This window comes from Lytechinus variegatus, chromosome 5 (genome assembly GCF_018143015.1).
Source record: "Lytechinus variegatus isolate NC3 chromosome 5, Lvar_3.0, whole genome shotgun sequence".
NCBI lineage: Eukaryota > Metazoa > Echinodermata > Echinoidea > Temnopleuroida > Toxopneustidae > Lytechinus > Lytechinus variegatus.
The window spans coordinates 37050756-37078008 of record NC_054744.1 but is presented as its reverse complement, the minus strand read 5'-3'; the positions used below and the strand labels follow the sequence as shown (position 1 = coordinate 37078008).

Genomic DNA, 27253 nt, shown 5'->3' with positions numbered 1-27253 from the left:
ATCGTTAGTTGACCGCATAAAACTCCGCAAGGGCTTTCCAAGTCCTCTTCTCTCCCTACTCTCCTCCGTCAATATCAACTGATTCATTGCGACAACCAGACACTAGTCACGTTGTTCATGACTGAGAAATATTGACAATATTGACAGACGCTGGCCAGACGACTAGATTTTTCGGGTATTCGGTACATTTTTACTCATTGTGTTACATGAGGAATGGTTCTCTAGTCTGATTATTTCTTGCACGTCGGTGAAGGGAAAGATAATTGTTAAAGGTGGCGTTTGTAGCGAGATACCATCACCCAGCATCGGGCCACTTTCCTCAGGACTTGTCTCCGGGTATCTTTGATAGAATGGAGCGAACTCTAGCCCATGTTCCGTCAATGGAACTATCCACAGAGGCTCTTCTTGTCACTGGTGGATTGGATAATACTAACAAGATGATTACATCATCGGCAGTCAGAAGTGAGTATTAGACGAGCAAGATAAACACTTAGCATTTTGATGATTTATATAAACATCCCTTGTACGTGGCCTCAAGTATTAAGTTCTGCGTAGGCATATATAGAGATTAAAGATTACAGATAAATTTATCTTCATCAAATGTTATTTTCTAGTCATGTTAATGATGCTCATTTATCATGGCAAGTTAAACCATTTTAGAAACGTGTCTAACTTACATTACCTGTCGTCATTGTTCCATTAACCAATTAAAGAAAATAAAAGAAGCTTAAAGATATTAAAGAAATAAAACTTTAGAAAAAAAAACTTACGTCCGGTCCCTGAATTGAGTGATATGCTTAGTTTCAGTTGTGGGTTGATTGGTTTGACGATTTGTTTACTGTTTCATTTGATATAGAGTACATAGAGTTGCCCTGTTTTGTTTTCGTTTATGTTTTCCCCTTTTTATGTAATGTACTTTGTATGGATACTTTTTTTCATGTATTATAATTTTATTGTCTATATGTCACGTGCCACTCGTCACAAGCTCTGCTTACTGAGTTGTTACCTCCATTGCATTGTTTAATTCATCTTTTGAAAATGTATTATGTATTAATGCTTTTATCTAAGGAAATAAATGTTGAATTGAAGTCATGTTGAAGTCGCGTGTTACGTTCAAGCATTCAGTATTAAACCATTCATTTTATAAGAAGCAATATTCCATGATAAAGTTTTTAATGTTGAAATCAATTATCGTTTTTGAGACAGGATGTTAAAACTGATTATCGTATTTACTTAGGTATGAGTAGTATTTTGACTGTGATAAAATCATCAATACATATATTCATGTACACCACTCTCGCTCCGAACAGAAGTAAACAGATGTTATCCTGGATGGTGATATGAACTTGAATAAACGGTTGTCATTATATCATGGCCTGTTTGTTTATCATTGGCACTATGATAACATTACAATTTATAGGTCTTTGGAACTAATAAAACTTACATTGCTCTCAAAATGTTACACTCGAGTACCGCAACAAAAATCAGTTTTGTTATCCAGTTATTCTTTAAATTCCTAATTTATTTTCAAGCTCTACAATATTTCTCATATACTTTTGTCAATTTCCTGTTATAAGGAGTGACTTCAAGGTCAAGAATCACAACACGTATATAGCCATTCGTATCGTGTACCAGGTTACCATGGTTATTGGCGAAAGTTACCACCGTGATCAATTAATGAACAGATCTAAAACCACATAACGTCAATGTTTGTCATATGATTTCAATCAAGAAAAAACATCACTATAATGCAGCTTTATCATTGTGAACCATTTAAATTTTGAGCACCTCCGTCATTTATAAAATATAATACAAATGAAATTCATTTACTACTCACCAAAATTTTAGAGAATAAGCTCACCCAGAGAATACCATAACACAATGAAAATGATTGCGTGTAAAGACGGCATTGCTACCTCAGTTTAACAAAATCAATAATCATACGAATTATCTTGATGGTTCCGACAAATTAACTTAATTTTTGCACAACGAGATTTTCAATTAAATGAAAAGTGGCGTTTCATGAGCACTAAATAGAACTTAAATTAATGCAGAATCGAGTCTTCGAAAAGGTTTATCTATTTTTTCAATTTGTGGGAGATATTTCGTGCGAAATGTTTTTAATTTCGATAAAAATCTATTTGTCATTAATATACATGCATAAACGTTCAGGTAGATTTTTAACACATATAGGTAATGGTGTCAGCCACTAAATCGACGTGTTTTTTGTTTGTTATTTCCTCACTGCAATAAATTGTAAATAGTTCAATTTGTTCCTATCATTTTTCTATCCAACATTCACTTTCCCTTTTCCTTTTACATAAAACTTAAAACATGTCACATTGTAGATAAGAATATTGCTTCACAAATAATGAGTAAATGAATCAGGTATGTCCATTTTCGAAAAGGGAAAATTTTAAGAAGTTATAAAACGATGATATCCTTTAATAATACTCAAGGGCGTATATGCTGTAATCAACATACATACTTATTTTGGACACGCAACGGGAATTCCGACATTTAATGAGCAGGATAAGCTCTACAAAACAATTAAGGCTTGCAAATAACCATGGATACGTCAATCTTTATATATACTTTGGCCACGACTCCTACTTTTCTAACTGTAAGCTTTGAAATCAGAAAGCGGTATGTAGTTAAGTAGGTTTGTCAGAATTCTTTATAGTATTTACTTTCAATATTAATTGAGATTTGTTAATTATAATCTTTCCTCGTCTAATGACAATTTATTGCTTTGATTACATCATTGATATATTGTTACTACGTCGATTATAAGTATGCTGCTAATTGTATTACATTACTCTATCTAAATCAAATTATGTTTAATCGTGCACACGACACCTAAACAAATTGGTTATCAATTACGGCCACTTTCTATATAGCTAGGAAAATATCTTAATGAAAAGAAAACACCAGTTTTTCTTTTTTCAGAATACGAAAGCACTCTATGGATTCGCATTGCAAAGCAAACACTTAACAATTATTTGCACATTATTGCTAGCCCATGTTCAGGGCTTTATCATAAATTGAACTCGTCAATTAGTGAAAATGCTTCCTAGTATTTCTAATGCTCTTTATTTATTTGAAATGAAACCACGAGGGTACATGTATTCCAGTTCATCTCCCAGACAAGATGTATTCAAGTTCCCTCTCAGCTTATCTAACGAATCACAAAATACACTTCTTTCATACAAACTGAGTTTGTACATCAATTTAGATATCAACCTATACATCATGTACATGATAATGAAAGGGCCTTCTTAGTGAGATTTTTTTAAATCAAATCGGAGGTAATAAACAATTAAAATATACATTTAAAGCAACAAAATTTATTCCCTTGTGGTTATAAAATACAGTAGTATGCTGCTAAAACTCAACAAACCAAAGTAGTTTGATTACATCACGAATGTAATCATTGTCCTTTGTCAAAGTCCTCAATTCTAATATGCTAATTCATTATCCACTCCATGCGATAGAAAAGAAAAGGGATTGCTAATGCGATTTGGACCCGCCATGAATTATCTATTCCGACATAAAGACTGATGTACTGACAATTGATTCAAACTTGATATGATTAGGATTGGAGTTTCCTTGGCTACTACACGTGCGCGTGTGTGCGTGAGGGTGAGGTCGCGCGGAGAGTGACAAACATTAGAATGTCCAGTTATGGTTTTCAGCTGACGAAAAATATATCATTGAGCTATGGGTCATCATGACAAAATATATTAACTGTGATAAAAAGATTACCTGGCCGTAACTCTGGCCATTAGTAGAATCAATAGAAGTCTGAAATTATGTGTTTTTCCCCTTGTGTTTGTGGTGTGTTGAATTTTTTTTTCTCCCATAGTTCTCCCACACCCCTTCTCGTATTTCTCTTCTCCCATTTTATTAAGAAAATATGTCATATGAACATTCATGACTTGTTTCTTTTTTAAATCTTCATCTTCCCTTTATATCTCTCTCCCATTTTTATATTTATCTCTCTCTACCCATTACTGTCTCTTTCTTTCTCTGTCTCTCTCTTCGTTTCTCATTTTTCCTCTATGTTTTCTTTCTCTCTTCGTTTGTATCTAACTCCTGCTTATCTGTTTATCCCCTTGCTCCTCATGTCATTATAGTTTCTTCTACAGATTTTCAAGCTTCAATCTTCTTTATAAAATCATCATGCATAACTTTTTTTTACAACTTTATTTCTTTATAAATCTCATCGGCTTTAAAAGAATTATAATTCCCTTTTCTCTTCCTTGATTGCAGACTTAAGAGGTAATTATTTTATATCTTCATTTGATGTTCGCCCCCCCCCTCTCTCTCTGTATTCTACATCCAACTTTTCTCAAGACCCACACCTCTTACCGATCCCCGTCCCTCTCTATTTCCGTCGACCTCTTACTTACCTATTTATCAGAAAATGTCTCTACACTCTTAAAAATGTTGGGCAACATGCTGTCCACACAACAGTAATTGGTTAAAACTTTGTCCACTTCGGGGTAGTTTTAAACCAGTAATGAGTGTTTTGTGTGAAAACTACACAGTATTGGTTGAAAGCTACCCATAGTTGGATACATTTTTAAAACGTATATTCTTGTGTGGACAGTATGTTGCCCAACATTTTAAGAGTGTAAATATCTTTGTCTTTATTCGCATCACTTTATTTTCTGGATCGTACGATTCAGTGGGGATAGCTTACCATACACTTTCTGTAAATAGTTAGACCACTGAATAAGCTACCCTGTATATAATAACATATATAATAAAATCAATGGTAAGTAAACACAAATATTACATTCCAGAATCGAAAGAGTAATGTAGGAGTCGAAATTAATAGACTAAACAGAGAAAATAAATTCAACTCTCTTGGAAGTACTTATGTAGATAATCCGTATCTTGCATGTGGAGCACCTGGTCGATATTTCATGTCTAATTATCATTTATCAAATTTAGAGTACTTTTACTTTGATAAAATTAACACGGAACCTTTAGACTTTAAACTTACAAAGGGTAATTTAAGAAGAGTATACGCAATACTTCGAGTAGTAACATAAGTAAGGGGATATCCCCCCCCCCGTATCTGTTAATTTTCGTTTACTAATATCGACATTACAACGTCATGTCCCCACCCTTTCCATGTTATTTTCTTTCTTTAAAACCCAGTAGATAATATTGTCTTGGATCAAATAACTAAAGGATGCTGACTGATACGAGATGGGTAGTAGATCCAACTCCTTGCATGGATACGGCGATTTCTAATATCCGACTTGTCAAATCATGATTGAAGACTAGCCAATTTACTAAACTTCATAAACGATCTTAAAATTGGAATGGAAGGGGTTTCACGTGATCTGACTAGCTTTTACCCATCTTCTTTCCTTATAAAGCTTGCGATTGTTTGGTAAATGTATCACTTTTACTTAGGAAGTTCAGTGGACTTTGCATTGTTTTAGTTCTACAGTCAGATAGGTACTTACTTAATATTTTTACAATTGCAGTGCTCTGCCAATAGCTGTGATATATACAGTATTTAAAATTCTGAATAACTTCATTCATTGTTCTCGAGTCATTAACATGGGGGATAGTTTCGCTTTTTTTTCTCTGACTGCATTACGTAACCACATTCTTGTCTCATAAAGCTTTTGATGTCATATCACCAATTTAGACTTTTATCATATTGATTTAATACTGTTTTATGCTGCAAGGCTTTCCATATCTTACCCCCCCCGAAAAAAAAAATAATTCCGTGCGAAAGATATATTACATGCCTCGCCCCTCCCCCATGATGACATAACCTCAACTGTCATCGATTTCAATGTCTTTGATAATAAAATACAAATATTTATAATCATAAGTGTACCCCTGGAATAATATTTTCATATCACTTCTGTATCTTGTAGATGACGACGGCACGATGATCAGCCAACATAGCGAGAAAGTCTCGTACGGCACCAGCGGGGCACCGGATGGTTCCACGCCGCCAGTAACGGCCGCCGGTGGAGGCAGCGAAGGCAACGGCATCGGCGGCGGCGGAGGTGGTGGCGGTGGCATGGTCGGGGACGGCACTGGACATTCGGTCGGGTCATCGGCCAGCGGAAACGATGATGATAAACCGGCAAAGCAGAAACGACATCGTACTCGGTTCACTCCAGCCCAACTCAACGAACTGGAGAGAAACTTTGCCAAGACGCATTATCCTGATATCTTTATGAGGGAGGAGATTGCAATGAGGGTTGGTTTGACCGAATCACGAGTTCAGGTAAATACTTTTTTTTTTATATACATATCATCTTAATTATCATTATGATAATGAAGCTCAGACGCTCATGCCGCGCTCATGGTGCTTAATCCGCAACAAAGACCGAGATCATGATGTTGCATTAAAATTGAATAAGAAAAAGAAAATCCGTATATCATTGCGTCTTTTTTATGGAAAACACAGCCACTGGCGAGATGCGTCTAGAATTTTTTGTTTTCAATATCCTATGTTTCTTACATGTTTTATACACAGTGGTTCTCTATTCTTCCTTATTTATAGTCAAAATGCTGTTGAATATTTCATTAGTTCATTGTTCCTTCATTATATCAATTAGATTTGCTAAATGAATAAACGAGACATTCATAATAAAAACATGTACTTGACTTACTTAAACTAAATATTTCACCAATACATAATTATAATGAAATCAAACCAATACAATTATTCGATATAAAATCCAATTCAGAAAAAAAATCCTGGGCAATGTAATGAACAACACAACAAAATACAGAATAATGCAGTTTAATATATTACATGACACTACCATACAAATAAAAAAGAAGAAGAATATACGATACAATGATTGCGTTTCTGTACTGCTCTGACAACAAGTCTTTTATTTCACAGCGTTTTCATGCCATTTTTGTAGAAGCCTTCAAGACCTAGATAAGGATAAACCTATAACACAATGATTTGTTTCTTTAATAACGTCATGTAACTGTGTTTTAGTGAAAGAACGATCTGTTATTTTAGTGTTACTGCATGATGCATACTGATTTCATTTGTTTGAAAATGATAGATCTCGAAGCGCATGGAGTTAACACAGAAGATACACGAACAGCAACATGTGACAAAGTGGTCGTAAATCTGAGCAATTACTTTGGTGTGATATCTATATTAATAACCTGTCTTATGTAGCTATCATTGTTCTATACAGGCAGCTGGTTGGGCAATAGAGCAAGAAATCTAGCCCAACTATACGCTCAATTTCATTCAGTCTTAGCATCTCGTGTATGCGCCAGTCATTATCGGCAATCGCTGCACCGAATCCCCCCGAGAGGAATGGCGGGAGGGAATCCGCTTACAACGGTCTGTTGAACACTCTTACAGCAATCATAGTGTTTATTTCCCCCCTCCTTCTTAAGATGGCTATCAAGATTGTCAAAAGTCGGATGAAATGAATTCATCATTAGCTTCCCCAGATCAGATTGATAGCAGAAACATATTTCTACGTCAAATTTGATCTGTTTATTTTCCCTCGATAATATTCTTGCAAGGATTGAAAAGGAATCAGACTATTAATAGCATGTTTTGTAAAGTGGACACGAAATATTATCAAGCGCCGCAGGTGACATTATTATATTTCACAACTCAGTACTTTTTGGTGCTAAGAGTGCAAAATGTTGTATGAAAATATAACAAGTCTGTTTAAATTGATTACATTATAGTCGATTGCCAATACTCCGTAAAAAGATATTCTTTTTTATAAATTTCATTTGTTAACATCTTCAATATATGCGTGCCTGTTGGATGAAAACGCGGAATATACTGTGGACAGTAGATTTTATGAATTGTCATGTGAATTCTTAAAGATGGAGCTTTATAAGGAATGTTTGCATGTGTTTCTTTCCATTCAATATCTTGTATCCTGTTTGCCGCAAATCACATTTCTTCTTTATACTTTAAACATATAAGGTTTTAGCAGAATGTTGCCTCGTCATATTCATGATAGTAAACATAAACATTATTACAATGATAGACACAAAAATATTTCTCAATACTGTAAGATAATAATACAAATGTAGATAAAAGTTGAATGCGAATTGATCGTTGATTTTAAAATGATAGAATGTTTTCGTTAAAGATATCCATACTGCATGGCATGAATACATGTATGTCAGGATCTCTAGCTTTTAAGGAAAAGATCAGTCTGATATTACGAATGGCAAAATCGCTCCTTCTCCTCGACAATATAATCTTCATCTCGATGATATAAATATGTCATTGTATAAAATTTGCTTCTTCAGTTTAACAAAAAATAAAAATAAAGACACTAAAAATCTCCACTTTTTTGTCTATTACATAAATTTATAAAACAAAACGCTTGAAGCACTGTATCCACATAAAACTTTAAAAGTGCATAGTATTGATCAGAGTTATTTAATTCTAGGAAAGATAGAGAGAGAGAGAGAAGGAGATGGAGTGAGAGAAGAAGGAAGAAAGGGAAGGGAGGAAATATCCATGATAGAGTCATCATATTCTATAGAATTTATCATAAATTCAACGACCTCCATTTTTCCAGGTCTGATACTATTTTGGGCCTAAACCCGTTTTTGTAAGACGCCAGAATATTTTTCCATGGATAGTTTATTATTGAAATGAAATCTTGCTCACGGCTCTTCCAAGGGTAAGAACAGGAAAAAAAAAGAATGAAAAAAGGCAAATAAATTGGATGGTCTTGATAGGAATGTGTTTTGCCAGGGCATTCCCCTTTAATAAAACTGGAACAAATTGCGATCAAAGGCAGCTGGTCCTTTTTTATGAATGAATTCCGATATAAAGAAGATCATATTCAAAATTAGTACGACCGGGCGACTTCATATTGCCAAGGAACTATTGTATTATACCTAATGAGCAAATTACAGAGTAAATCTTTGTAATGAATTGATTAAATTTGTTGTAGTAGGACATCTAGTCTGGAATTGTTCTAGTTTTAAATGGCTTTGATGAGTCACGTCGTTGACTATTATAGTCAAACTGAGTAATTATCCTTCTTACATGCTGCTATTCATCATGTTCATAATCTATGTTTTCCCCAAGGCAATCAATAACATTTGAATTTCGCACCTGTCTAAAAAACGTATTATTTCTGAAAGTTCTTTATCTTATTATGATCTTAATCATATTAATATGTACGGCATATTATATAGTGACTTACAATTGTTTAAAGACATTTTTGGTGATATTTCCAAAACGTTTACGTATAATGGAAACCAGTTCTCCTAAAACAGCATTGATGTTCGTTCATTTTGATTAAGTTATGATGATTTAGTAGCATGAAACAATACATATACATTGAAAACTGTCTTCTTGTCAATGTTTCCATCTATCAGTATGAGAATTATTTCAATTTTCAATATTTGTATCCCTTATCTTCTTAAACGTCATTTTGTTTTGTAAATTTTATTTTCATCTCAGTGACTGGATAATTTGTCAAGCAATGTCTTCTCCAAAGTCCATTACTCTATTTAAAATATCTTGGATCTAGTAAGTCGAGCCACATTATACGCCAATCCAAAGGGAGTGTCTGCTTCATTACATGTAGAATAGTCAACGATATCTATATACACAGATCAGAGATAGTAGTGTACGTTATGTAGGCACCATTTATTCTATCCTTTTTTGAACACCATGGTTTTTTTTATTCATGTTCGTATAGAGTAATTCGAGTAAGCACTAGTCTGACAGGATCTTATGTTTCATTAAATTAGACATTTATCCAACAGAAAAATATTTATTGAACAGTAAAAAGAAAAAAAATCAAAGTATATTCTCAACCAATCAACCCATACTCTAAGAAAATTGAAGTAATAATTTAGCTGATTATTGTTAATTGAGGATCAGTAGGTTATCTGTTGACACGAAACTTTTAACATAATCATTCGGTTTCCCCGAAAAAAATATTTAAATGATTTAAATAATGATTAAAATAACACGAGCAAATCTTTGTGAGGGTATGTGTGTCAGAGATTGAGTGTGAATGAGAGAGAGAGAGAAAGTGGGGGGGGGTATAACATTCTACAAATAGCAAGCATCATCCTTATTATTTATTTCTATTTATTTATTTATTGGTATTATGCACGTAAAAATTGACCAGCAGCACAAGCTGAAAGGGCAAATTTACAAAAATTCATGAAGTACAATATACAGATATAACAAAGCAAATGAATAAAAACGTTATTACAGTATTCTACATCAAAACTTAGATCCAATTAAAAGATGTATCTCATAAATAGAAGTTTGAGAAAGGGAGAAATAAGCAAAGGGGAAAAGGGAGAGAAGAAGAAGGAGAGAAATGATAGTAATGGAAAGAAATAGAGGGAGAGAGGGGTATACATCTCTTGATAAAAAGCAAAGATAGAGGGATAGAAAGAGAGAATGGTGTCAGATCAGTTTAAACACGGTATCAGTATCACAATGTAAGAGGGAGATATATAAGACGATGAGAGAGAGAGATTGGTTGGGTTTGGGTTCATTTTGAGTCGAGAATGTATTACACTTATATTATTGTTCATCTTCCTTTTGTTTTCGGGATACCTAGTCGATTAGCGGATAACCTCATGTGGAACGAGAAAAAGAGTGAGATTCACTCTCCGTGCTCTTTATCTCCGCGTTCCCCAAAAGAACCGGAAATTAATTTGCGTTTAATTAAAAGCGAATCGTGGTATTGAAACACGTACTTTAAATTAAAGCTACCTGACTTCTATGGGTTCCATTTTGTTTCTTTACTAGCCTCGTCCAGTGATTTATAATTAGACGCTTTTTCTATTTTGTAACCGTGCATGGAGAGACTTAAGTCAGCTCTTAAGGGGGATCTCGCTTGTACGCAGTTGAGACTAAATACGTCACGCAAAGATTATAACGGGATTCTCTTAACCCATTGTGATAGCAGTATTATTTTTGTGCAATAAAAAGACAGAACTGCATGAAAATAAAATTGTCAATGGAGCTCGCATAATTCGATCACGGGAGAGAAGTCTCTTATAAATGCGATTCAGAAGAAAATCGAAAATGTTAACAAGCATAACGCGGGCGAAACTTCAAACTTCCATTCATTTACTGAGTATAATCGCTCATTTTATTGCGATATCTTTATCGCAATGTATTGTTCAGTCAAAAGTTAAATCTTGCTTAACCATTAGTATTTTTAGCCAAAAGCTCTGCATAAAGAGCTACATTGTGAAAGTTTCTACAAATTACTCCTTTAAAAGATGAAACCAAATATCACATTGGGAGCATCTTTAAAAGGTATCGTCTGGTATTCATGGTTCAGAAATGTGTAAATATCTCCAGTAAAAGATACTATATGCGTATTGCTAAAGTTATCAGGTTTATTCTAATAGTGTCCATTTTGGGATTTGAGCGAATTGGTTTGAATTGATTGAAATTGTTTTATTGGAAGTGATCCCTTGCAACCAAGTTGCTTCATGTTGTACAGTTTTGATAATTTGACAATTAATGGCATAATTAAATCGATTTAAAAGGAAAACATCAAGGAAAATAAAAACATTCCTCTAAAAACACAATTATAACATTTTGTGAAACTACAAAATATCAAGTTACAAATATATGTATAAATAGAGTTTTGAGATATATTTATATAGTTGTCAATACAAGATCTCACCTTTCCTTTGTTTTATGATGTTTAAAGAGTGCATCTGTTTTTCTGTCCGATTTCAAATAACAGACCACTTTTTGGTATCGATTAATTTCACAAAATATTTTAGCTAATTTACAAATATTTTGGATTTTGAAAAGTGGATAAATAAGTCTTCAAGTATAATTATATGTGAATTGACACCCAAAATTGCCAAAATAGCAGGAAAAGTATGAAACAAATTAATTTTGTTGAATTTACAATAAAACAAATATTTTTAAGGTAACAACTTCAGATATTAAAAAAAGAAAACAATATTACGATTTATATCACACTTTTGAATGAAGAAAAAAAAGGCTGATTTTGCCATTATTTTCTTCCTTTTATTACATAATGTTAACCACAGGAGTGTTGATGAAAAACCAGTAAGATGTGTAATGACCTAATTCAAATCATGAAATCAACAAAAATCAAAATTAAGTGGTCAGTATAAACATACAAATGTTCATTTTCAAACTTTATCACTCTCAAATAAGATCTCATTGGTCTATTATTATTATGATTTTTATTAATATACGATGTCACAAAAACACCCCAAAGGGGTTTTACAGATTATTGAAAAATTGTAACAATGCATAACAAATTTTAAAATGGATTGTTCCGTATTCAGTTTTATGTTTGTCGGCGACTGTTTGATACAATTTGCGTTTTCTATTATTCCCGGAGGTAAAGGTTTTAAAGCTTAGATTATAAATGCTTGGAACCCAGTTCAAACGAGCATCAGACGATAAGGGAAAGATACTATAATAATTTCAACCTCGATTAAAAGACTTCGGCCTGTAGGCGCTGCTTCATTCGAGGCGGTAGCAAAAAAAAAGTACCGAGAACCGAGTTGGGCCGGGAAAGTGGCGGCAGAGAGGAGGAAAAATAAAATGAGAGAGATAGAGAGAGAGAGAGAGAAGTCTGAAAGGGAATCACAAACGTAGGATGGCCGGACAAAGTTGATAGATGACATAAAGCACTGTGCTACACCGAGTCCATTTTGATTACTGAATTTAATGTGATTTTAATGAAATTTCGGATGCACAATTAGGCGGTCTTTTATCATGCTAAAATTGACGGTGATATTTGGTTTTTGCCAGTGTATGTGCGTGTCTGCCGAGATGTGTGTACTATGTCGAAGTCATGCGCCTAGGTTGTCACGAGAGGGGTTCTAACTGAACAAGAGTGGAAGAACGTGAAGGAGAGAAGTAGAAAGAGAGAGAAAGAAAGAAACAGAGAGGGGAGAAAGGGGAAGAAAAGAAAATAGATAATTCGATGGTAGCATGTCACAAATTAAAGCCAGGTTTTGGCAATCGGCACGATACGAATAGACACCTAAGCACGCACTAGAATATTATCTCCCTCCGTTTCATCCACTCCTTCCATGACCATTGTGAAGAAATTCTTTTTATCTTTTTGTCTTCTCCACCACCCTGATCATCCATGGTGTTTCATGGTCCATTGTCATGACGAATGAAATAAGATGGATGACCAGAAATATTGACATTATCTGCCATGCGAGTCCGCGCCTTTTCGGAACTTGAATTAAAAGGAATCCTTCCCCTGATAGTCATAAGCGAGCTTCTGTATCGACCATACACACTATTCCCCCATCCAAACAGAAACCTTCAAATTGCAAGAGAGCCCAGACCAAAGTAATATTTACATTTGAGTAATAGTGCAATCATGAGCCAACTATATGAATCCATTATTGTACTTGCTTAGAATATATTAGACTGTATTACCAATATGGATATGACTTTTCGTACAATTTATTTATAGCAGCAATGTCATTACGATAATTTTTATTCACGAATTTATACATGCATATACATATAAATACACTCTAAAAAATGAAGAGCTAATTCAGCTCTTAAAGAGCGTGTATAGTGACTGCACTTCGGAGTGCTGATTTTTCTCGTTCAAATTTGAACTAGACAAATTAGCACTCCGAAGTGCAGTCACTATATACACGCTCTTTAAGAGCTGAATTAGCACTTCATTTTTTAGAGTGTACATATATATATATATATATATATATATATATATATATATATATATATAGTTATACATATACCATTACTAACTCATAGATGAAATTAAAGCTAAAGCGATTTATTACAGGCATTAATATTACAATTCAGTTTAATATCGAAATTGCGGTTATTATATTTATCAACAAATCGTTGTATTTTCTTGTTTCATTGCAATGAATTAGACAGCAAAAAAATGACCTACTATTAAACGGTAATTGCATATAATGAATTTGTTATAATAGAAATAGCGTCATAAACAAACATGGCAAAATTGACTCTCTGATCCTTATACTTATCGAAACCCGAAACATTTTTTTCGACGCATAATGCAGTATTGAATGTATGTAGGTGTATTTCCTTTCATTGCAGGGCATGCAAGCACATGAATAGTAATATTTATTCAGGGCATGCTCGGCAAAAAGGTGTACCCTTCTCCTTCTTTTTATCCGGTAGGGTTTCCGATGAAACACGCACGGATTCTGTGAGTATGGCCATCTCTTACCATGTCACATTTGATCAAGTTGGATGGATGGTAGGGATGGTTAAGAGTTTAGGTTTTTGAATGAATTCATAGAAGTCGTCTAAAAACAAGCATTATTCATGCCACAGTCCATAACGTAAGGGCAGAATCGTAATAAGGTTGATGTGGGCACTTTGAGTTGTATGGGATTTAAATACATTGATAATCAGGCACAAGTATAGTGATCATTATATGGATCTCTAAAATAATTTCATGCATTTTAAATCGTGGATCAAAATGTCTAAATTCACATATTGCCTTTCATTAAAAAAGTGAGAATTCCTTATTTATCAATGACAAAATAGCTACAATTGATAACTGACTGTCATCAAATATGACGTGTCATTGCAATTAATAATCTTTCTATAAAAAGTATAATACCATGATCATAGATTTCGGAAAACGAAAAACCGTTCACGGTGGCAAAATTATTGAAAAATTCATTGTTAGTAAAACCACATATGATATTAGGTCGTTTGATTAGACTTTTTTTTAAATGTTCATCCCTTCTACAGCAAACGTGTTAAGATATCCTAAATATCATTAATATAAGATGTGGAATTGATCCAATGGAAAATTAAGAAAATTAAAAATTTATCAGTCGCCTTAACTGCTCATGCTGAGCTTTATCAAATTTCCTTTATTTTCTGTCATACTGACACGGTCATGAAATGTTCATAGTTTGATAAATTCAACCAGACAATCGATAAGAAATTTTTTATTTCTGATTCTGAAACTCTGATTTGGGACGTTATATTTTAAAAGTTGCGTCTTAAACACGACTCTGTTTTTCAACGGGTCTATAGGTTGTCATAATATTTTGAAGGTATATCAAGTATTAGAGAAAGCGATGTTAGAGGAGTGACGACTTTGAGCAATAGTGAGGGACGCCTTAAGATGTATTCATGAAGAGACAGAATGCGAAATCATATTTTATTTGAAAATCCTCCATTTCTGATACCGTCGCGGCGATGAAAAACAACGAGGAGAATGAATAATGATACAGAAGAAAAGCAAGTTGATTCGGTGGTAGGCAGGATAAGTCCAGAAATCAAATTAACTTGTCATGGGTGTTTCCATCACTCTAGAATCCCAGAGACTAATAATTCTTCTCTTCTTGCCTTATACTCCACACGCATGAACAAGGAATACAGAGCATTTGTGACACGCATTTCATAAATCAACGTTGGAGAGCAAATACGTAGAGACGATATAACAGAAGATAGATCTTCTTCTTAAGCCTTATATCGATATTGATGGGATAAGGGAGAGATAGACTAGAACAAAAACATAAGCGGGTAAAGAGACACATGTTTTTTCCATAACCACGACTACAATATGGGTAAAAAGGCATCCAAATAATAGCGTCAAATAATCCTACACGATGTTTTACGTGCGTTGTACATAGCGAATCTTAATTTCTGCAACCTCTTCGCTCCAAACCACGAACCACAATATTCTTTAAAATAGAAGTTTCATTGACTTTGTGTTTCTATAATTAAAAGGAAACGGGAGTTGTCATTTATTAAGTGGGTTATGTCTTGAATTGTTTTGTGATGTGGTACATTCATGAGTCGGTGTCGGTCAACACGGACATATAACAGCCCAGTGATGCATTTCTTTACAACATCTTGCTGTCTTTATTTGGAAGTTACGATTTGTTAATGACAATAACAACCAATTAATTAAAAAAAACATAGCCCCTGTCTTATTAACTCAAAGAGAGTAGATAAAAAAAAACCATAATGATACCTAGCATATTATGTGAGTAAGTATTGATAAACCGTTGTTGAAATTTCTGACAATTCATGTACATTCGAGTTGAAATTCGGAACATAATGATTTAAACTCTTTTTTTGATAAATTAAAACAAAACGAGTTAATAAATATTGCATTCTATTATAAGTAAGGATATTCCCTGTATTTGATGGGCTATAAAGACATCAATGAGCACCGATCCTATAGGGTGATTCAAGTCCCTTCAGAAACAAAATTATTATCTGAAAAGGAGATACAGTATAGCGGATCTTTGAATTGCTGTTGAAAATGTTTTCGATAAATCACAATGACCATGAGGAAAATGGATGAAAAAGGAAACAATGTCCCTACTGGACTAGAAGGCAATAATGTAATATCATTTTTCATGGCCTTCCCATTACATCTTGTTAGCACTTCATACTTGACCTTTACCTAGGCCAGCTACGGGTATTTGTTGAATAATAACATCGTCTAGCTGTATTTGGCCTGGATAAAATCCCTTCTGTCATGGTTATATCATAAACTAAACTTGACAGTTCTTGAATAGAGCAGTTATACTGGTCGAGAATCTATAGATGTATCTAAAAAGCTCAATAACAATTTCATCAACCGGTCGTGATTATTATTGATTTATTTTATAGGACTGCGATTCTAAAGAATAGAATTTGCATGATTCTTATGTCTGTGTGTAGTTTTTAAGTTCGCATTGTTTGTAAATACTACTTTGAAGACACACTGTTTTGATATGTCTACAGATATGTTTGAAAAATTACATGAAAATTTTGTCATCTCGAAGGAAAAAAATCAAATACATATAAAAAAAAGATATTCAAAATTATTTTCTCACTCGATATTATGAATGCACTCTGCCTTGAGTATTTTTAAATGATCAACATATATTTTGCTTTAATACAGAGTAGAAATCTATAATCTATTAATTTTTAATAAATTTTATGTTCTGTGATTTTTATTCTTCCCTCTTGTTTCGCGTCCACGTATCCCTCTCCTTTTCTTTTTTTATCTCTCCGATGTTTCGACATCTCCGTTGAAAAACTCTGTATTCTCTTCATTAACTCATTTTCTCCGTGACAATGATGTTTAACATTATGAGCAATGACGCCCAACTGGGAGCTATAGTTGTCAGTGACTCTCCACAGTGCACTTCTAATTCCTCAACGCTCGCGCCTAACAGAAGAAAATCAATATCGTGAGGATTATGCGTCGGGCAAAATAACACAAAACCTATTTCTTAGGTGTTTATTTTCAGACACGACATTTTCTCAATGAGCTGGAGAATGGAGATGGTATAAGAAGTGTTCTTCTTTAATAGGAAGTAGTGTGTTTGTTTTGGTGTCGTATCGATGCCCTTGTCAAAAGAGGTTTGGAGGACGCCATGTAGAGGTTAAGAACAAAAAGCCGACAGAGATTTTTTGATACTTCCTTACATTTTTTCCTCAGATCATGAATAAAATGAATTCATAACACGGCCTAGTGACTTTTCTACTTCACATAAAAAGAGTATAAGCCTTCAACATTAAATTCAGTTTTATTATCTCATATATATCTAATATAATTCATTTTCAGATCGCCGACAACATTACTGTACTGTTGATACGAGAATAACAGATTTATCTTTACTTTATTTTTATTTTCAGAAATCTGTGCATAAAGAAAATCCACCTGTTTTTAATTCATTTTCAATTATTCATAAATGTTGGAAGGAAATATCCATTGCCATGCTTAAATACAATACTTACGTGGCTAGAAGTTTGGAAATAGGAAAGGAGTATTTTTCGATCACAGATTGAATTAAAGATTAAAGGTTAAATTAAAGGGAAATCAGATGAAGGAATTGAAGTGTGGGTTCGGAATAGTTTTATAGTCTATATTGCTCTACACTGTAAAAAAAAATATTGGGTAAAATTTTTGCCACCACGAGGGTAATTATGTGTCCAACCAATTCGGGGAAGTATTTTACCCTATGCGGGAAGCATATTGTCCAGTAAGTTTAAAATATAACTAGCAATTACTTTAGATAAGAATGGACAAAATTTTCATCACACTGGACAAGTAAAAAAAACCCTAAAGAAATGCCCAATGTTTGTTTGACACATGATTATCCTCATTGAGCACTTTTACCCAATATTTTTTTAGAGTTTATATCTGTCAAGATCTATATTGCCACTTCCCACTTGTAATGTTGAATAATGATGATTATTCCGGCATTCTTTTTAATACAGCTCATAATGAATACTTTGTAAATGGCTAGAGATAAACCTTTTGTCCTAAGTTGTGTCTGTATTATGCATATTGTGTTTTTATTCGATATTAGAAAAACAAAATTTCCTTAATATTTCACCCCCAAAAGTTTACGATGTAAATGGTATGTTTATACGCACTGCATAGCTTAATGAATTGGCCTTTTTACATGCAATTATTGTGAGGCTCTGATTTCATTAAAAGAAGTGGTCTAAATTTATGAAATGCCAAGTGTTTTCATAAAAGCGCTTATTCTATTTTTTGGCAAGATAGCTTACAATATCACTCTTTTTTGACACTGTTATTGCAGTACTTTGCAAAGGAATGAGAACTATGTCAGAAAATTGAGTATGGATAATAGACGCATTCACGTGTGAACGCGTGGTCTTAAATTAGATTTTAATGAGAGTGTAATAAGAACAAACAGGTCTGTATTGTTATGATAAAACCTCCCGTTATCAGATCAATATCCCTATCAAAAGACAAACTGATGTCGAACGGAAGACGAACGATGATGTATTCAGTGGATCTCAGAAATCAATTCAACAGTGATTGGAAATATGGGAACCATTCTCTGGCGGAGATTCTGCTGGAACAAGCAGTGACTCGATACGAAAAGGAAACGAGAAAAGCGAGCAGCAATAGAGGATACAGAGCCGCGAAAATACCCAAACATCAGCAAAGCGAATTTGTAGCCACATTATTTCATTCACATAGAGATTGGCCTGTGTTGAAAGTGGTGATAAATGTTTAGCGTAAAATTGTTTTAATTGTGTGGTTTTATTTTAGGAAATGATTTAATGAGTAGAGCTCTGTGTGTTTTTTTTTAGTATAAATAGTTAACATGTTTTCCTTTGTGCATTGAAAGGAGGTTTCAGTTGTCCAGTTTGTAACACATCTTTACCCCCATGATTGAGACCCCATTATATCTTTATAATTTATTTTAAAATTTATCATCAATAATAATAATAATAATATAGGGTATTTATATTGCAAACATACCCACCTTGTTAGATTCTCAAGGCGCTCCTATATTACACGGCTAAGCTTAGGCGTTCATGCGCACACAGCTTTTCAAGGAATTACTTCCTACAGGTACCCGTTGACCTCACCTGGGTTGAGTGCAGCACATTGTGGATCAGTTTTTTGCTGAAAGAAACTACGCCATGGCTGGGATATTATCTTTATCATCTACCTTTATTATTTACACAATTACTTAATAATTAACATGTTTTAGTCATTATATATATGTTCAGTCAAATTCAGCAATAATTCATACCGAGCACTTTTCAATGATATGGAAAAGTTTCAAAGGCTCTGCATGGTCAGTGATTCAAATAAATGCTGAACAAAACCATATACCAGTAGTGACGTTAGAGATTGAAGGTAAATGATAATATCTCTAAAAAAAGGAAATGAAATAATCAGATGCAAAAGGAAGCCACCGTGATAAACACGGTGATGATGATTTGGGACGTTGATGAAGACAACGATAATGATAATCGTATGATATTAACATTATTATCATTACTACTACTAACTACTACTACTACTACTACTACTACTACTACTTCTACCACTACTACCACTACTTCTACTACTACTACTACTACTACTACTACTACTACTACTACTACTACTACTACTACTACTTCTACCACTACTACCACTACTTCTACTACTACTACTACTACTACTACTACTACTACTACTACTACTACTACTACTACTATTACTACCACTACTACTACTACGTCTACTACTACTATATTCTACTACTACTACTACTACTACCACTACTACCACTACTTCTACTACCACTGCTTTGGTTCTCTGTGGAGAAATTCGTAATTTCGATGATAAAAATTCCATGCAAAAAGGCACAATCTAATCTAATTTAAATAGCTTAGCAATTACAGCCAATCTGCAACAGCAAATGTCAATATAGGACACGCTTAAGACCAAGATATACTCATAAATAATCAGCTCATACATTTCAACTTGCATGACAGTTTTTCTTTCATAAAATTCGACATTATTACCATAAAACATGTTTTGCATTACATTGTTAACATTATTCCACAATATTTACCATGAAAGCAACATAACTAACATTACAATAATGTTCACAATAATTATTTTTTGGTGAAAGGGTATATCAATACTAACCTAGTACAAAAAAGAGCTATTACATGATATTTAAAGTGTCTTTTTGAGCTCCTTGAAATTAAGTTCCCCTTTAATTATGTATTTTTTCAAAGAGTTAATCGAGAAATGATAGAACCAATCACATCGTCATGATTGAATGACATAAAAATGTCCTTGTCGGTACGAATTATATATCGGAGTATTTCTCGATCTACAGTAGATAGCTCGGTTATTGATGATGTATTTAATGGCCGACCAAGAAGTAATTGCACCAATCGTCATATCATCATGTCCATATACAATGATGTAATGAAAATTTTGTTCAGCTAGTTTCAGCTTTCAGTGCATTCGTAAAACAATTAGCATACGCAAGCGACATATCAGGAAATCTAGTGAAAATCAAGGTTTTTTTAACTCAAGTATATCTCGATCTACAGTAGATAGCTTGATTAATGATGATGCATGTTTGTACTGAAGATATAATTTAATCGTCGTACCATCATGATCAAATGACAGAATTAAATAAATATTTTGTACTGTCTGAATTTCAAGGAGTATATCTCGATCTACTGTAGATAGCTTTTTCACTAATGTTTTTCTATTGATACGTGATCAAGATATGATACCTCCAGTCGCACCATCATGATCATCATTACAAAAAATAACGATTAATTATCATGGGTTTCTAGAAACTGTATTATGAGTTCGATTCTTTAAACTATTATATGATGACAGTAGTTTACAATCTACCGAAGACGTATGATAAGTAGAATTTCCATAAATCATTCCTTCAATGAAAAAAATCAGATAGGTAGATGGAAATTTTAATTTTGATGTGATATTCAGATTAGTCTTCGTACTACAACTTGTGAAATTATGTATTATCACTTCTATACTGATGATCATTTTCTTTTTCGAGAAAACATCCCTTAAACATTTTATTGTGTTTTGAAATATTATTTTCTATAAGTTGCCCATGTTCCATTATTTATATTGTGAGCCCTCAATATACATTACCTCTGGCATTAACCACTAAAGTATAGCAATATCTTTGTGGTACTTTGAGTACGTATTTCCTCTGTCACTTGGGTATCAAGTGCATGCCCAAATGTCAAGCTCTTCAGAATGGAGTGAGACCCAACACAAACAATTTACATGCTTTCTAGCTTACGGTCTTCCGTTTTGTGTAACCCAACTCCTTATCCCCTTATCCTAGTATGCTATTCCCCCTGTTATTCCCATCCTACAATACTCATCCAAAATCATTATCCTGTTCGAAAAATTATCACCCGAATCCCCTGTGGGACCTCCACTTTCTCGAGTTTTCTCTCCATGGTAGAGTCGTTTTGGGAACGTTTAAACGGCGTGAAGTACCCCTTAGGCCCCGCTATCTAACGGCTACACCTGATACGGGATTTCGTCAATATACCCAAGCAAAATGTGGCTCGCTTTTCCGGCGCGAGTCGCTCGAGACATGCAATGTTTTTCTGATGCTGATAGTTACTCCATTAACACTCACTTAGCACGCGCCAGCCGAGGATTCTACGTCCAAACCAGACGAGATTTATAACCCTTCTTAACGACTGTTCACACTGCCTATTTTATTTTTATCCCTCAGTGGATCATGTGCTTTGTTTCTACCTAAAACAACTGAATATAGCTTATAATATTAAATCTACCGTTTCTTACATGAACAGGGCACGCGCCAAATGAGAGAGAGAGAGAAAAAAAAAAATCAGTGGAAACAAGACCCTTCTCTAGAGAGCTCAGCTTCAGAAACAAAAACAGTAGATTAATAGTGTTTAGCTCGGGTCGGAGTGCTTTCTCCCTCTCCCTCAGGTCTACCGGGGGGTTTAAGATATCCCATCTATTTCCCCATGGGGGAAAATAAGATTGACACAAGACTCGAAAAAAATATGGGCGTTTATCTTACACGAAAGAGACGGGAGAGGGATAAATACTGGAGGAGATTAGAAGAGGTTTAAAGAGTTAGGGTGGAGGAGAGTGAGGAAAATAGAAGAAAACACTCTAGGAAAACAAGAATAATGTTTGAATTACTTTACAAGGGCAATAATTTGAAGAAAAAAAAAGAAACGAGAAATGTTAAATGGAAAGAGAGTATGACACAAGAGGTCTGTTGAAAGGCCAAGATCTCAAGAGAAGAATACAGAAATTAAAGAAAAGTAAAACTAATTTTAATTATTAAAATGAGAATGTTGTAAAGATTGAAAAAACAGCAAGAAAACACTCAAGCATATAGAATATTAAAAAGAGAGAGAAAACGTTGGAAATGTCAAAATGTACAAAGACAGGAAATTGACGTCGCATGAAATAACGAAGGCTTCGTCTGCATGATTACGATTATTATATGACTTTATTCTGTTGTATTCATTGCTTGGAAAATATAAAGGGGAAAGATCATTTATGACGATGGTATTTTACAAACATCTTTAAATGAGACATCAAGAAAATAATTAAAATGACCTGGCGCAGTATTGGGCTTACCTAAGAAATGATATGAAAACATACAAGATAGCAGAGAGAAGACAATATTATCATAGAGGGAGGGAGAGAGAGGGAAAGAGATAATGAGGGGAGGCGAATAAAAAGAGGGAGAGATGGATATAGGGCCTACATGTATATAGATAAAGTGATTTGGGTGATATAATTCATTGGAAAAGGCACTAGTTATATAGTGCAAATATGCCTATATAGGTTCAAATGAATAGCACGAAGCTCTTCCATTTTAAACCTGTATTTCTTCATCGATCTAAAGAGAGAATCGTGTAAATTTTAGAAATAAAATAAAAAAGGGAAAATGAAGAAGTTTATGTCCCCTATTATTTAGCAGAAAAAAAAGAAAGAAAAAGAAAAAAATCGTAACCGTGGAGAATTGTAAAGGAGAGCTCTTGCGAGTTTAACCCTTAGTGACGGGCCCGTACGGACGCTCGAGGCCACTCTCACACAGCTAATGTTACCACTTCTTCTCCCACCCTTCTTACTTTCTCCTTCTTATGTTTCCCCCGACACTGTCACACGCGAGGCGCGTCGTGTCTCGTGCTTGCCGCCTTCTCGCTCGCGATACTTCGCCGTGATGGACGGCATCCATTAGTGGTTGAGATAGGGGAGAGCTATAAAAGCCAGACGTAGTCATCATAGCTCCACTGTTTAATACATGTTTATTTCTCTAAGCGCTATTGGGAAACAGGAAGGAAAGAGGGGAAAAACTCTTTGAAATAAAATTAGAGCTTACACGGAAAGGTTGCGATAGAGTTTATTACTTACATTCTATATTAAGTTCTATATTAACTTGTGTAAATGCGAACACGCTCATCGTTCATATCTTGTATAGTTAAAACGTTCTCTTCTTTCAAATACCATTTTTTTGTTGTTTATTAAACTTTCAAAATGTGCCTTAAATCTTATTCAGTTAATATCAGAAATGTAACTGCATATTTTGGTTTCAAACAACATGATCAAGTTCAGCCGTCTCTTCATTAGCTCTCTATTGGCAGTCAATGAGCCAACATGCATGCTAGACAAAACTGAAACTGTACATAAAAAAAATGATCACTTCATTTAATCTTTATATTTTGACATCCTCACCATGGCAACCGACGTCACAAACTTTCAAATGAACGGATCTATAAAGAGCGCTATTTTGTTTTCTCGAATCCATTAAATTACGTATTGCTCAGCCGAAAGATAACATAGATTCTTCTCCAAATTTCATTTTAGCTAAGAGTTAGTTATGGCTATTATTTTCAATTTTGATTTTCTAAAGTTTCTATTTATACTTTTAATGGCTTCTCGGTGGTCATATTATATCAAGCCGTGCCGAATGTCATTGACAAAAATCATCAATTGATTGACTTGCTGATCGATTTCTTTTCTTCAATAATACACAAATAAAGAAAACAAAAACTATTACATTCAAAGCAACAAAATAAATATAATTCATATTATGACATTACAACATTTTATCTACATGATGAAATGAATATCAAGATAAACTTTAAAAATCGGGGGAACCTGACCGCTTCTGAGCGCTATTCCTTACGTCACAATGGCTATAGCAACAACCAAAAAAAAAATAAGGAAAGTAAACCTGTATTGCTCATTATAGGCAGGTGATGATGCAATATGTCGTAATCATATAGAAAGTAAAAACAATCCTATCCAATATAATTCACTAAAAGCCGATTCCTAAAACTGGCTTTAAATGTATCTTTTAAGGAATGAAGCGTGAAGCAAAGATGGCTAGAAAAGAAGTCTCTTTTCTAAAACAATAATTTTGAATATAATAGGAATCTATGAAGATTCAGTGTAAAATAGGACATGTTATTTCACCTAATATCGCATTCATTCTTAAATTCAGGCTGGAAATTCAATACCTCTCTCTTCTGACTGTAGCAATATGGCGAGCACATGACCACCTGAAATGGATACCCCTATAGCACTGGCGATAGTTTATATCGCACGCGTCTTGAAGCCACAAATACAAGTAGCATTAAGATGTAAACAATGCATTAGCGCGCTTTTCCCCTGGCCCAATTTATTTCGTAAATGTGCTTGTCAGATTCCGAGTAACATCCGACAAAGTGCGATCATTTAACTATGCAAGCTAGGGGTGTTGACGGATCGTAAGTCTATAAATCTAAGCTCACTTGTCGCGCTTGTGTTACATGAGGGAGGGGGGGTGTAATATCAACATTGCCTTGCAGTATGAGCGAATGAAGATAAAAACTGAACAAACGTATACATTTTACAACATAGAGTAAGGAATTTATACTCTATTTGACCATAACACGCAACTAACATTTGATTTTTTTCTTCTTAAGTTAAGTGAGCAAATAGTTGCATTGGTTACCATACATGCACCATATCATCACTTATACGTTGATTCACATGTATATCACATTAGTTTCTACATTTTCACAAAATATTCGAAGAACCAATAATCAACTGAATAAAAAAAAACGTTTTGCATGGCAATAACAATATTGCATACAGAGTACACTAACTTCAATATATTAACCCAAATACATGCTTTGTATGTGCGAATCTGAGGATTATTTTTTTACGCTCAATACAGAAAAGTTTCCCTTGAGTTTATTTGTACGCGGATGTTTCTTTATCAAATGATATCTATAAATATGAGGAAGTTCTGATGCGAAAGGAAAACAAAGAATTTGTAAACATAAACTGTATACCTATAATGCAGACTCTTGTTCATTGTTGGTGATATTCATGATGATCAATCTTTCATCTCTCACCCCCCCCCCCCCCCCCCTCATTCCCTTTTCACAGGTCTGGTTTCAGAACCGCAGAGCAAAGTGGAAGAAACGCAAGAAGACCACAAATGTATTCCGTACCCCAGGGGCACTTCTCCCATCTCACGGCCTCGCTCAGTTTCCGTCACCTATGAACGACTCCTTCTGCAATTTCCACGGCCAGGACACACGAGGCTGGCCGGCGATGTCGGGTATGACGACACACATGGCACCGCACATGACCACCCACATGCCCTCACATCAAATGTCCCAAATGGGTGGTGGACCAGGCTCGGCACTGGCCCTTCCCCCATCAATACCCCGCCAAGGTTTAGGGCAGAGCATGCAGCAGCAGACCGTCAACTGTACCATGGGACAAAGCACGGGCCTCAACACCCTCTCGATGGGAACTAACGGTTCCATGGGCTCAATGACGTCGATGTATCAACCTTCGTTGGGAGGAATGACAACGGGAAGCATGTCCAGCGGCTTGTCCAGTCCGTCCCCGCCGAATCTCCCCGTGTCCGACAGCTCGACCGATCTCTCCTGCAGTGTATCTGATGCGGGTGATATGTGGAGGGGGACCAGCATTGCATCGTTACGCCGGAAAGCTCTCGAGCATGCCGCCTCCCTCAATGGAATCTTTAGATGATTTTCTTAAAACCTGAAAATTTTAATTTAATTTCATCAGTCACATGCGTTGCAACGTATGCTTGGCATAAAGAGGCTGTACAAATTTCTCATCGTTATTTATCACATTCTGCAGTGACTATGTATTATATAAGATTAGAAAGAGATAGAATGACATCGATATCCTATTTGCCATTCAAACGAGAAAGGACTCAAAAGAAATGCAAATGTGAATATTGATGCGACATAAATTGTGTGAATTATTTTACATGGCTCATTCCTCTGAAATGATTATAAAAGCAAATATTCGCATTTAAAAATACAAAAGGTTTTCAGGGTACATTTTCAATTGTGTCAATTATAATTGTTCCAAGAGAAAAATGCCGCAGAAAGTTAATCGTTGTTCAATCAGATTTAATCTTGGTATCAAGATTAGATATGAACGTATCTGCAAAGAACGATGTCGAAATAAAAATGTTTTCAGATTGAGTAAATATTTATCCCACTCTCCAATAGAAAACGATGCTATCAATTACCATATTTTTTTTAAAATCTGGGTATCGAATGGAGGGGATCGTCACTCTCTGATATCACTCGGGCAATTTACTCCTATTAGATAAGGAGATAAATCAAGCCAAAATATTGTTAATGTCAGATTGGATAGTGGAGCGCAAAGCACATGAAACATGGGGTATTCACATCGCCCAAGGGAACGATTTCATTCACAGATCCACGACGTGTTGAAAGAACATCGTGTACAAAACGCGGGAAAAATGGGGCATAAATTCTCGCCGTGAAGAAACTCGTAAATTATGTTGCCGCTTAATGGGTGAGCTTATTCTTAATGTCACGACGATATTTATTTCACTCGTTAAAATCACAGAGATATGGATGTGAACTAGCATCGCCTCTTTTTCTATCCAGATTTCTACCAGTGATTTATAT

The 27253-nt window shown here is 34.6% G+C and overlaps 1 protein-coding gene across 1 annotated transcript; it reads left to right on the top strand.

The window, feature by feature from the left end:
• LOC446173 (orthopedia) lies at positions 1–27071 on the top strand. The gene is made up of 3 exons (XM_041609499.1): positions 1–462; positions 5907–6265; positions 25716–27071. Exons 1-3 carry the CDS (start codon positions 351–353, stop codon positions 26328–26330), a joined length of 1086 nt encoding a protein of 361 aa, XP_041465433.1. The 5' UTR covers positions 1–350; the 3' UTR covers positions 26331–27071.
• Positions 27072–27253: the final 182 nt, after the last annotated feature.